The sequence below is a fragment of the Balaenoptera ricei genome, chromosome 8, assembly GCF_028023285.1.
Source record: "Balaenoptera ricei isolate mBalRic1 chromosome 8, mBalRic1.hap2, whole genome shotgun sequence".
Taxonomy (NCBI): Eukaryota; Metazoa; Chordata; class Mammalia; order Artiodactyla; family Balaenopteridae; genus Balaenoptera; species Balaenoptera ricei.
This window is the reverse complement of record NC_082646.1, coordinates 82,020,774-82,035,065: the sequence shown is the minus strand read 5'-3', so window position 1 is coordinate 82,035,065 and position 14,292 is coordinate 82,020,774. Positions and strand designations below refer to the sequence as shown.

At 36.5% G+C, this 14,292-nt stretch overlaps 1 protein-coding gene across 1 annotated transcript in view; it reads right to left on the bottom strand.

The window, feature by feature from the left end:
• The window catches only part of ANO3 (anoctamin 3), a 425,544-nt gene that overhangs the window by 29,079 nt on the left and 382,173 nt on the right, over positions 1-14,292 (bottom strand). Inside the window, exons 15-18 of the mRNA XM_059931289.1 lie at positions 12,409-12,491; positions 11,853-11,993; positions 11,157-11,321; positions 2,081-2,117 (exon numbers count right to left, since the gene is read on the bottom strand). Of these exons, the coding sequence (XP_059787272.1) occupies positions 2,081-2,117; positions 11,157-11,321; positions 11,853-11,993; positions 12,409-12,491 (426 nt within the window). The remainder of the gene's footprint in view (positions 1-2,080; positions 2,118-11,156; positions 11,322-11,852; positions 11,994-12,408; positions 12,492-14,292) is intronic.

Here is a 14,292-nt window from a genome sequence, read left to right as displayed (position 1 = left end):
TTTTATTAATTTAAATCAATACAATTCATTCATTATTAATCAACAATTATGAATCCACAGGCATTATGGTATGAGTTACAGATGAAAAATCAAATATGAAGTGAATACACCTGGAACTTAGCACAGATAACTGCTCTGTTTCCTACTATCAATTATGGTCCCCAAATCACTTGCTTAGATTTGCTTCTATCTTGGGTATAAAGTACTTTAAAAGTTAATAAATATAAGGAATCAGAGCTGGAAGAAATCTTTGAGACAATCTAGTTCAAGTGCTTTGTTACCCAACTGAAGAAATTGTAGCTCAGTGGGTTTAAGGAACAATGAAAATGATGAAAAAGATCATTCCCATTTATGGAGCACTTGTCATGTGTCAGGCAGCCAACTTACAATGGTGAAACAGGAAGTATTATCATTCTCATTTTACCAGTGAAGAAACTGAGTCTCAAAAAAAAAAAAAGAAAAAGGAGGAAGAACAGAGGAAAGAGGAGGAGGAGGAAGAATGGAATGGAGAGCGGGGAAAACTTGCTCAGAGTCATGTAATTTCCAAGTGATCATGTCATCCAGAGGATGAACCAGGGACTAGTTCTTCCCTCTATATACTGTTCCTTCTCTTGTTACTTGTATTTGTAAATATATTATAACGAAAGTGATATATCATAATAAAGTCATACAGTTCCTCCACCATAGTCAATGGAGTCTGCCACTTCTGAGTTTAAATTCTACTTATTTAACTTAATTATCTTGGTTTTCTTATCCATAAACTAGGGATCATACTGTCATAGAGTTGTGATGACAATACAACAAAATAATGAAGGAGAAGTGTTTAGCTTAGCCCAGTGCCTTGGCTCTGGTGAGTTCTCAAACAATAAAAGATCATTGCTCAAACAAATCTGCAATAAAAATTTTGTACCCCAAACTGGGGGACCAAAAATTAAGTTCGAGGATAGAAAAAAAGACATTTTCTGACATGGAAGGTTTTGAGAAATTTACTTTCCAGGTAGCAAAATAAGGAATTAAGTTAAGACAGAAGAAACATAGGGTCCAAAAAGTAATGTCCAACTGAGAAGAAAAAGGTGAAAGGAATTCCCACAGTGCTGGTGAAGGCAAGTGTAGATGCAGCTGAGCACAAGCCCAGAGGGTAACCTATTGAGATTGGAGTAGACAGTGGTTCAGGGAGGATAATTCTAAGAAGAAAATAAAATGAGTACAATACTTGATGTTTTTGAATGTATTGAGAGAGAATTTAGAGTTATGGCAGGAAGTTTGGGATAAATTAAGGAAAGTATGTGTAGACAATTAAGCAAAAAAAGTGCTATTATTAGCTTCATGAAAAGATAAAGGTTGTGTAAGAAAGGAAGGATCACAGTACACACCATGCCTTAGATGTGAACATAGTTCTCTAGACACAATGATCTGAACACTAATTATTCATTTGGCTAAAACTGCTGGTATAACTACTTTGGAAGGAGGGGAATTAAGTCTGTTTTTAGCCGGTAATGGATGGGAAAGTGGGCGGGGACAGGACACTGCAGGGAATAAAGACTTAAGTTCTTGTCTTTATGATGGGAAGGCAATCACTTCCCAAAGCTGGAAAACCCAAGAATGGCATGCAGTTTAGAAATAGGGTAGAAAATAACAGAAGAAATGAATTGCTAAAATGCTAAAAAGCTGTCCCTCAGGGGTACGGAAAATAAGAATGGGTAATGTGGCAAAGGACTGGTGTTTATTATAAATCTTTTAATAATCTTTTGCCTTTTAAATTGTGTACATGTAATATGACACTTTGAAAAAAATAAATATTGGGGGGGAAAATCACAAAGAACTGAAAAGGTAGTGGAAAAAAGCAATTCCAAGTAGGGAGAACAAGGTTTGCTAATTTCTAGTAAGATTTTGTAACTATATACATTGCCTCTCTATAGTTATGTGATGTAGTCCAACTTCCTACGCCCCTTCTTTCACTTTTATTGACAATTATATAACTAAAGTTGATATAAAAAACATATAAAAAATGCTAAAGTGTGTAAAGCAACTGCAGAATAATATGCCCATGTTACTAAAGAGTGAAGAAAAATGGACTTACCTAAATTAGTGAGAAGGTAAGCAATTTTTTCATAAGCCTGTAATAAAAGAAAACAAATAGTTAATGTTCTTTTAGAAAAGGCTGTTATTTACACTATTCAAGAAACATCTAAAGCACATTCTACATAGTGGCTACATTTTTAATTAAGCAGAAGCAAGTTTTAAATCTTACTCTACAGGGCTTTATATATACACATACACACAAAATGCATGCAATAAAAATGTGTTGTAAATATATGTATATATACAGACACACTTGATTTCTGCAATAATGTCTTTTCTGTTAGCTATCTTTATTTCCACTTTATAAATCAAAGAAATGAGATTTTAAAAACCCCAAAGACATTCAACTAGTCAATGGCTGACCTGGGATTTGATAATCAAATTATATGTGCTTTTTACTACACTAGAAGGTTAAGTGCAAGTATGTCTTCTTTACTATTGATAAAGAATTTTCCAAATTATGACAAAGACAGTGGGCAAAGTTGCATTCCTAAAGAACAAAGCTGGTTTGGTGGTTATTTAAAACAAGATTCACTAGTCAAATCTGTTGAATCTGTAAGTCACACGTACAATAGACTTTTATAACATTTTTTATATTCTGCCACCTTCTCCTTGCCCCACCGTACTCTGTGTACCACTCATACAGACTCAAGGAAAGAAAACATATTTCACAATATTCCAAGTAAATATAGTTGGAAATGTATATTTACTATGGACAGAAGGGTGATGTGTGTGTGCATGTAAATATGACTATATAACCCCACAATTCAACAAATTATTCTTTAGATTATAAATTCCAATATCCCTGCCTATTGGCATGCAAAATCAAAAAGGTGTCTGGACACTTTAAAAGTTGTTCACCTTCCCTGACTGTTCTTTCAATAGAACTATTATGATTATTCATCTTGACCATGATTCAATCCATCTCTTCCTAAGATTTAAAGTGTTATCTTGAGACAAAAAGATTATATTGAGTACAATAGTCTCATTCTACCCCTGGTGCAGTTTTTTTTTTTTTTTTTAACTGTACACTCAAGTAATCATTTTCAAATTTTAGGACCCGATTAGCTTGAATTCATTCACCAAAGTTATCTTGACTTTGTTCTTTTCCATGCCCCATTTATCAACTAAGATGATTAGAGAAGGGTCTCCAGAGAGTATGGTAAGATAGCCTTATCAATCAGCAAATAGTACTTGAGTAGCTCCTGTGCCTCAGGCACTGAATTAAGTGCCCTCATGGGGACTGAGAGAAAAAAATTTTTTTTTTGAGAAAATTTTATTTAAATAACTGCCATTTAGAGTATTTGGCTGGTGCCAAACAGTGTTTTATATATACTATTATTTATATTTGTCCTTAGAACAATATTATCAAATAGGTATTATGATTCCCATTTTACAGAACAGGAAACTAAGGTTTAGAATGTTAAGTACCTAACCTGAGATAATACTTCTAAGCAAGTAGCAAAGTCGGGATTTGGTATCATGGCCCTCTTGTACCACCTATGCTGTGCCTTGTCACATAACCATTTCAGATTTTGTCTTAATACTTAGCACATAGACCTGTCTGTAAGCCTGGGATGATAATATCTGCAGCTGATGCCCCAAGGGATTACAATAACCTAATAACCTTTGGAGAAATGTTATGTGCCACCCCTGGATATATTGCTCTTGGAAAGCTCTCTGGGGTAGTGGACAGCCTGCATCACCCAAGGCCCAAATGCCCATTGGCATCATCAGGATGATGAGCTACAAAATCAGTCCATGCAGAGTGACATGTTTACTCACCCACAAAGTGTAGGAAGAAACCACAATTCAAATATAACCAACTGAATGGTGTCAGCAATCACATTGACACAGCAAGTTGTGTGTGTGTGTGTGTGTGTGTGTGGTAGAATGGATATGTACTTGGGGGAGGAGAGAATAAGGGGATTCAGGGTCAATTGTTCTGGTTACTACATTATATACATGTAGTATATGTATACACTACATAAATATACATCATTATATATATATATATGCAATATATGTGTGTGTGTAAAACACATTTATAAATAAAATAAAATTTTAAAAGTATATAAAATACCATATTGAGGAACCTATGCTTTTAAAAATTATTCACTAGTGCATTCAGTAAGCTGATATTCTGTGGTCATATATATTGGGTTAAAAATATTTATTAGGAATTTCTAATGAGTCAGGTACTATTCAGGGAACCAAATAACAGTGAACCAAACATAATCTCTACTTTCATGGAATTTAAACTCCAGTGCTCAGAGACAGATGACAAAGAAATATGTAATTGGCCAGGAGACGCAAAGTACTAAGAGGAAAGATGAAGCAGGCTGAGGGGTAGAGCGTAGTGGTGGCACAGTGTGCTATTTAGAGGGTGGTCAGGGAAGCCTCTCCAAGAAGGTGGCATTTGAGCAGAGAGTTGCATGGAGTGAGGGAACCCAGCAGGGATGCAGTTCAGTATCTGGGGGACACGGAAATTGTAAGTGCAAATGCCTGAGCCTGCCATGGGCTTGGTGTGCTTCATGAAGGACAAGGAAGGTAGAGGGACAAGGGTGGAGGCAGTAAAGGTAGTAAGAGATGAGTCAGAGAGATCTCAGAGGGAAACACCTTTTCAGGGCCTCATGGGCTATGGTGAGGAGTTTAGAATTCATCCTGAGCTGAGAAGTCATCTCCCTATTAATGCTTTGTTATGGGGTGCAATGCAGAAATCAGTTGTGGGAAAAAAATGGCAAAGGCAGAGAAAAAACAGCAAGGTTGTTGTGAAGGGGCAAATTAAGGAGTTGTACACGTATTTTAATGCTCTTTATCTCTGAGTCAGAGTCTCACAATCTAACCTTCTTTGTAAAAAGGAGCTCCAAACAGACTTTTGCAGAGTCAAAAAGAGTCTGCACTTTTCCAGGAATCCTCCTTTTTGAATTTCTAGAAATTGTGGACATACACATGAAAAAACTAAACAAATACATTAAAAAAAAAAAAAGCTAACCTTCTTATTAAATGAGTCATTTGCCATTGCTTCCTTTCAAGGTTAAGATATGTGGTCTAACACTTTGAACCACCCTATTCCATAATAAACTATTTGCCTTGTAATTACCAGTGGGAATCAGGTGTTGAGGAAAGTCAGGTACATTTTGAGGTCTTTGGGGATCAGGCCCATGAAGGAAACATAGGAATGTATTCTCTGGACGTTAGAGATGGAAGTGGATCAATAATGTGGAAGAGTCCAGCATGAATACACAATAGCCAAGTGTATTCAGGGCTTTCTTTTTTTTTTTCCTTCCTTTTGGTATCGTGTGCTCTATGCATGGTACATGGACTTTAAAATGAGAGGAGGAATACCAAAAGCAGTTTATCCTTTTATTGACAATGCTGAAATGGTTTAATTGGCTTAATCCCAGAAGTACAAGAGTACTTCTGCTGTGATGTTTCTATTTTTTCTTAAAAATTACATGTTAATCATGAGACCAGAGAACTTTCGTTCTTAAAATAATTCTTAAATTAATTGAGGTTTGATTGTCAAGCAACAAGAATATACACTTTTTAAGTAACTGCACATTTTAAATTTTTATTAAAATCTCTTTGGAAGTATTTCCTAATGATGGTTAACCATGCTACTATGGCACCTCCGGTAGGTAGCATTATATTTTGAGGGGCAGCAAAATAAAGAATAAAAAGGATGGGATTTGTACAGAGCAACTCCTGTTTCAAATTCTGGCTTTGTAGTGTTTTAGCTATATGGCTGGTAAAAGATGTTAAAGATAGTAACTTGAAGTTTTAGTTATTGGTAAATTATTTGCAATTTATCTTTGGAAGATGTGATTTCTGATCTTGGCTGTGTATCAAAATCACCTTAGCTCCTTAAATCACTGATTTCATAATACTATTTTGGGGTCTAACTGGATCAGAACCACTTGGAGCACATTATGGGAAATTTTTTGTTTTAAATACAGACTTATAGTCCTACAAAGAAGATTCTGAATGAGACTCAGGAATCTGTAGTTTTTCAAAAGTGTTTCAGGTGATTTGATGAATATAAGAGTAGGAAACAATCCTTTAAGTTACTTTTATGATCTGTAAAATGGGCCTGTCATCAAATTTTTATTATCTTGATCTATATTTCTCTCCCAAATTAAATATTTGTAGGAATGCCACAATCCACCTGTTTAAAAGCTTAGAGAATATATGTCCTTTGATTATTAGTTTGAATGAAATTAACAAGGGCAGAAAGCTTGAAAGACACTGAAAATATAATTCCAGTAACAAAAATGACTGAGCACATAGAATATTCAAAATGCTAGGATATTTGGAGAATAAAATATTTAAAATGTATTGAAAGAATATATTCTAAATGTCTTTTAGGCATTAGGCAAAGACCTGGAGATATAAACATGAGGAAGCTACAGCCCCTGCTCATGAGGAATTTATAACCTGATAGCAGGAGAATAGGCATATCCCAAACACTGTAGCAGAAGAGTATTCACAAAAGAGATTGTTTAATGCTATCAGGAGAATCTGATAAGGAGGGAGAATAGACCTGTCCAAGCACCTGTGAGAAGAACAGACACAAAGAGATTCTTTAATTCCACATATGGGATTGAGAAAAAATTTTATGAAAGAAGTGATCCTTAACTGAAATTTTCAAAGATGAAGAGATATTCTTCAAGGAGACAAAACGAAAAAAAGGTCAATAGAGGAAGCACTGTGAACCAGGAGATGGGTGTGAAATAGCAGAATGCCAGGGAGCAAGCACAAGTGCTTCTATAGGCTGGATTGCAGGGTGCGACAGGGAGGGGGCAAGACACAAACTCCGACAAGGGGAGAAGGGGAGACTGGCTTTAAATAATGGAGACCCTCCCGTGCCACTGATGTCAGAGGCAATGGGAACCTGTTATACAGATCTGAGTACGAAATAAAATGATCAAATTTGTAATTTTGAAAGACCCTTGCAGCCGTGGTGTGAAAGGGAGATGGGAAGAGTGGAGAATAGAGACAGGAAGACTAACCAGTTAGAAGGCTGTGACAATAGCCTGAGCTAGAAATGACAAACAGCTGAACTAAGGAAGCAGCAGTGAGGATGGGGAGCAGGGAATGGATAAGAGAGATGTTACGGAGGCACAGTTCACAACAGTCACTGATACGATGAAGGAGACAAAAGTAATGCATGAAGAATGCCAAGGTTTCTGGCTGTGTACATTAAACATGAAAAGTTGTTTGTTTTTTTAAAGTATTTGTTTGTTTTATTTATTTATTTAGGCTGTGTTGGGTCTTCGTTTCTGTGCGAGGGCTTTCTCCAGTTGTGGCAAGCGGGGGCCACTCTTCATCGCCGTGCGCGGGCCTCTCACTATCTCGGCCTCTCTTGTTGCGGAGCACAGGCTCCAGACGCGCAGGCTCAGTAGTTGTGGCTCACGGGCCCAGCTGCTCCGCGGCATGTGGGATCTTCTCAGACCAGGGCTCCAACCCGTGTCCCCTGCATTGGCAGGCAGATTCTCAACCACTGTGCCACCCGGGAAGCCCAAAAGTTCAGTTTTAAAAAATTATTTGGCTGATTTAAACTATTTTTCCATGCACTTATTTCATAGTTTCATGTATATGGCTTATAGCTGAAAAGCATATTAGATTAATAGAATATTTTAACTGAGTCCAAATCCCTCGTTTGGGGAATATGGTAGCACAGGGATCACAAAGTCAAGCTATTAAGAAACATTTGTATGAGTACATTTGAAAAGTACATTTGTATGAGCTGTATATTTAGAGTTGTTCTGCAAATAACAAAAGATAGCCTTTGGTATTCTAGGTGAATCTTTTTGGTGGTATAATTTTTTAAAGAGTCTGATATTTTGATATTAATGATGTTAATCTATCCTTATTTGATTAAGCTCTTAAATTGATCCTGTGTGTTCAGGTGAGTCAGAAGGGCTGTTTAATAATCTGTGGAGTGCCTTAACATCCTGGGTGGGAAGGAAATGCATAAATTCAAAAGGGCATTATTTTTTTTACACTGATTGAATCTGAGAAACATAACATTCCTTTCACATTTGTTGAGTTGGCTGTGTAATTCACTTCTTTTATGCTAAATCCATTTTAAAATCTTCTCCTGAGTTAGTTGCAAGGGCAAAGGAGAAGTTGTATGGTCTTTTGCACTTCTAACAATCCCTGAATCTGAAAGCCAAAATGCTCAACAAGTAGAAATAAACATTTAGAAAGAGAAAAGTCAGCTCTGTTTTCTCCTGGGACCTATGGATGCTTATTTCATAGCACTAGGCACTTACATGGGCTTTTGTATTTAATTAAGTAGAGCTAGTGGAATTTTAAGGATCTCAAAGGATGGTTTCTATGATAAAAATAGTACTATCCTTACCTGTCTACAGAGGTCTTTGTTGTCTGTAAATGCAAGTACTTTGGAAGAAAGAATACATTAAGCCTCATCAAAAATATAAACTTAGTGAGAAGAAGTTGTATCTGAACCTATAAGAGAGAGGAATGTATGTTGGAGGGTCAGTTGTGATTCTAGGGAAGGGGTGATCACCGAGGATAGAAATTGGAGGGGGAGTAGAATCAGAGTTCAAGGGACTGGGAATTGAGAAGCACCTGAAATAATATAAAACTGGAGTCTGGTACATCAGTGAAAACTTCAGCCAGCCTGATAGAAAGTAATGGACTTTTATCAGGACACTAAGTTGAGGAACTGATGCTTCAAACTGATGAAAGCCTGGGCAGTGTTCAGAGGGGCAGGGGAGAGGCAGAGAGCATAAATGAGAACAGAAGGAACAGATGGGGAGAGAGAGAGAGAGAGAAAGAGAGTGTGAGTGTGTGTCCTGGGATGTTAGCCATTGATAAGCCTGCTCCTTACCTGGTGAAAGACGAAATTTAAAAAATGACCCAAAGTTGCTACCTAGGTGGCTGGGGTTTTATGGGTAACTCATATATAAAGTAAAAATAAAGTACATTCCAATTCTAATTTGTTCCAAATTTTACATCATGGTAGAATGTTTTAAAAGTAAAGGCTATTTTTTTCTGATTATAAATCAAAACCTACATATAGAGATAAATATTTGAATGAACAGAAAAAATATATATTAAATCAAATATTATCCTGAGATACAACCACTATTAACACTTTATTGTCACTCTTCAAAATGCAGGTGTGTTCCAATGGAAATCAAGTGAAATTGTATATCCTTCTTCTGTAACTGTATGCCATATACTTAAATAATATTAAAATTTAAAATTCAACCAACCTACTAAGGATAAGAAATTGGATCAATTTAAAATCAGACTAGCTGATTGCTAATATTACCTAGAAATAAATACATTAACCACTTAGCTTCCTTTTCCTTAGATAATGAGATCAACCACAATAACCTCTGTCCACTGGAAAACTGCCACAATACACTGGTTTTGTTAGAAAAAATTTCTTTCCCTATCTGCCAGAATAGTTAATATAAAAACCATAAATATAAGAATCTACAGTGTCCTTACTGTGAATGGTTCCTCCTTCAATGCGGTGACTTTGTGCAATGCACAACATATACTTCCTTATATAGGCTACCACACAAGCCTCTCAATCCTAGCACTGTCTTTTTTCAATGTTTATTGTTCACTTTATGAGTCAAAAGCATAAATTAAAATACTGTATGGCTTATTTGGAGATACAGTAAACAACATTCTTCTTCTGCAAATTAACCTAAACCTGAAGAAAGGAGACCCCAGTAGAAAATATTAACTATTGTCCTTGCATTAATATTTACCCATTTCTCAGTGACTACAGTGACTATTTATTTTCTCTTAAGAACATCTCTGATAATTTTAAAGTTAAATAACAAATGGTTCCGGTCCCCTCCCGACTAACCATGTAACATCAGTATCAATCCACGTTTGGAACCAAATGCATATTACCTGTTTATGTTATCAACATCATTGTTTGTGCATTGGTCAGCCCTCTATATGAATTATCTCATCATGTAAATATATAAGCACTAACACTTACTATATGCATACTCTGGGACAAGTTATTTAAGCTCTCTGAATTTCAGCTTCCTCATTTACATAATGGAGAAAATATTGACCTTGTGGTGTTGTTGGAAGAATTAAAGGAAAGATATTATTCTAAATGTGCCAATAAGTGCCTCCTGTCTTCAGAGAAAATGGGGCCCCATCCACAGATCTTGCTGAAGAGGTAGACCTAAGCATAATATTGTCCTCTCAGCCATAGACATTTGGTTCATAAGTCACTTGGTATATGTGAAGTTGAACCAATCAGATGCTCTCTCTGAGAAACTAGCACATTGAAACACTGGACGATCTAAGTTAAATAAACTACAGAAATTGACTAACATGGTCATGAATTTAGAGCCAATGAAAATAACAAAAGCATAGCAATGCAACAGTATACCAGACTCTGAAAGGGAGGCCATGGGTAGGCAGATAGTCTCTTCCTGATAGAATGGAGCAGATATGCAAATAGAATCATTGGAAAAAGAGGTAGAAAGAAAGGAAAAGAGAAAGAGAGAGGGAAAGAAGATAGAGAGAGGGAGAGAAAAACAGAGGAAGAGGGAGGGAGGGAAGGAAGGAAGGAAAAAAAAACTTAGTCCCAGAGGAATAAAAATGGAGTAGTTGTCTGACTGTTTTCCATTTCACATGAGGTCTTGGAGATAACAAGGCTACACTTTCAAACAGAATTTCCTATACCTTTCCAATAAATTCTCCTCTGAGGTTGAGTTTGTTGGAATGGCTTTCTAATCCAAACAATCCCTTATCTGATGAAAAGAGCATAGCACCATTTCTAGCACACACTAGATACTCGATAAGTGGAAGTTGTCGCTAAACAAAACTCTAAACCCAAAGAGCAAGGAAGACAATACAACTATCGTTGACTTTAATTTTTTAAAAATCCATCATGTAAACCACATAAATGAAATATTTTCTGTTAAGCCAAATTGTCTTTGCCAGAAATGATACTAGGTCTTATTTTGGCTTCCTGTAAATCCAATCCAAGTATAAAGGAAACACAGTCCTGTCCTTTACCCACTCCTTGTACACCTATTGAAAAATTTGTAAACACTTACAAGATTCAGTGCCATAATGATCACAAAATTGATACAGACTGCAGCAGCAGAAGTTGCAAACTGCCAGTGTTGTTTGATGAAATTCCACTTGAATGATGCAAACTGTTCCATGACAATCAGGCGATACACCACGACTGCAAACACTGCAGTGATCACCAGAGAAATCTATAATATGGGAGACCAGAGGAGACATCCACATTGTGCATCATTAACAAAACAAAAGCAACACCATATATCCAATACACTGACCCCAAAAGCTAAAAAATTTACTTTTCCAAGAAAGCATAAGTAAATTTAAAATTTCCTTTAAGGAACTAAGTTTCATTAGAGTCAAAATAAATGGTATAAGATTCAGTTGTTTCAGTGGGATATGCTGTTCAAATCTCCACTTTCACGTGAATGTTTGGTTTTAAAACAAAATGTCTAATTTTAGGATGACCATATAATTTCCATTTTATCTTAGATGATCTTTGTTTCTCCCAAAGAGTGCTTTATTTAGGGATATGCACAAAGTCCCTTTGTAATTATTCTGTGACCTGCTGTGATTTTTATTTTGTTTAATAGTATGTATGTACTACCAAGGTACTGAACAGGATACAGTTTCTTACATCCTCAGGGTCACAAAATGAGTTGGTATCCTACAACGTCTTTCTAAACCTGGAATCCCACATTCTGAGATTTATGGTTATACTTTACCATGAAGAATATTCCTGAGATAGAAACAAGAAGACGAGTGACTTTGTCTGAGGAAGGCTGATGCGGCTCAGGTTTTCCACTGATGGGATTCACTCTCTCCATCTTGTAATACTTTGCTTCAAACTGGGGACGAAGTGTTTCCTATGAGAAAAACTAAAGTTAACTAAATATCTGTCATAAATTTTTTAAAAATCCAATATTTAATAAATTTCTGGAATTTGGCCTACTTTTATATCAAGTCTTGGCAAAGAAGCAAATTGTAAAAAATTAGATGAAAGTTATTTTAGGGTTTATTTAACCCTAAACTATATTTTAATTAGCACGGTTTTCCACTAATGCAATTTAAGGAAACATCATAGAAGTGCTTCGAAAAAATTACACATTTCATCATTGATCTTTACTGTCTTCATAAAATAAGAATCTTGTTAGTAAAAAAAGTCAAGTAAAAATTGAATGGTGTTTAGCTGCTTCCTGCTTGGACATTAAGGACAGTGAATGATTTTCTGTACCATATGTTATTCCAGTTTCCTTATCTCCTGGTTTCTTAACATCTTACCTCCTCTTCTTCCCATTCAATAAGGTCCCAAGTATAGGTCAGTGTACTTCTTCTCCTTTTCCAAAACTCCAGGAAGACTGTGGCTATAAATAATAATATTATTATTATTATTACAATTCTTTACCTGACCATATCCCACTCTGTCATCATTGCCTTTCTTCTTGTATTGATGCATTCACATCCTATTATTAAATAATTAAAATTAACTACATTTGTATTAAATTTATACAGCTGGAATATTTTTTCCCTTACCCTCTTCTCCCTATCTGTGTAACTGCTATCAGCATGCACTCCTGATGGAGAGTGATTTTTTTTTTATAAATTTATTTTTGGCTGCATGGGGTCTTCGTTGCTGCATGCGGGCTTTCTCTAGTTGTGGTGAGCGGGGGCTATTCTTCGTTGCAGTGCACGTGCTTCTCATTGCAGTGGCTTCTCTTGTTGTGGAGCACAGGCGCTAGAGCGTGGGCTTCAGTAGTTGTGGCACACGGGCTCAGTAGTTGTGGCTCGTGGGCTCTAGAACTCAGGCTCAGTATTTGTGGCACATGGGCTTAGCTGCTCCATGGCATGTGGGATCTTCCCAGACCAGGGCTCGAAACCATGTCCCCTGCATTGTCAGGTGGATTATTAACCACTGCGCCACCAGGGAAGTCCAAGAGTGATTCTTTTTATTGGAATACATAAGCAGAGATTTTTGTTACAATAGCATGATCTTGATCTTGTGAAACTGGGTTGGAGATGAAGCTGGAGATAAGAGGCCTTCAGTGGAAAAAGGAACTTTGTTGTCAGGGGAAAGCAGGGCTTCATGTGCATCAATGGAGGTAGAGAGTATTTTGGAAAATCTGAAGATGATACCCCATAATTCTGCTCCTTAGCAACTATGCATTGTATTTATTTTTTCACTCCTACCTCTCTGACTATAATGACATACTTTTCTCAACGTTACAAAAATTTCAAAGATGCACATGCTGCATCCATCCCTTGTACTTCCATTTCTCATGTCCATTTCCAGTGGCTTCCCTCTGTGATCTAAAGTCAATGGCACAGAGTAACAGAATCATAGGGTCAAGCATGTAAGAGAGGTAAGATTCTGTATGTAGTTTGTTCCAAGTTATTTTAAATTCACAGACAACAAGGCCCAGAGTCACTGACATACATCACTGACCTTGTCCAGAAATCTGCCAAAGCATCTACAACAGTTTATTACACTTTTTTCTGTACCTGCTTTTCCCCACACTTGAAGGTAAGTTTCTTGAGGCCCTTTTTTCCTTAGCATTTTTAGTACTTGGCACACTGAAAATGCTCAATAAAAGTTTGTTAAATTGAACTGAATTACTGAATAGAATTCAGTGATTGTGACTAACTCCTGGGGGAGTGTTCTTTGCATTATTCTAGAGGTTTTCAAATTATGCTCTATGGAATTTCACTAAAGACATTGGAAGAAAGAGAGTCCCTCACCAGAGAAGGCCCTTCTTTTTTAAATATATATATTGAGCAATCATGTTCAATTTTATTTGGAAAAATAATTATTATTTAAAAAGTTTTAAAAACTACTTCACTGTACTTCAAGGTGGGGGAGTGGCTAATGAGAGGGGCAACAGGGGCAAGAGGTCAATTCCAAACACAAATGAAGTTAAGTATGTCTGAATATGGAGTCCAAAAAAGAATTCCAAGTATTGTTTTCATCAGAAGAGATAAAAATTTAAAGCTTTCTCAAAAGGAGACCCAGCTGAAATGAGAGTATATCAGAGCAACCTCTCTGCCATAGCCAATTTGTACAACACCCAAGAACTACTAAAGAATCCTCCATTCCCTAGATTTGTTTTCAGCAACATCTGCAAGCATAATGCGCTTTCCCCACATGGTATTGCAACATCACTGTACATG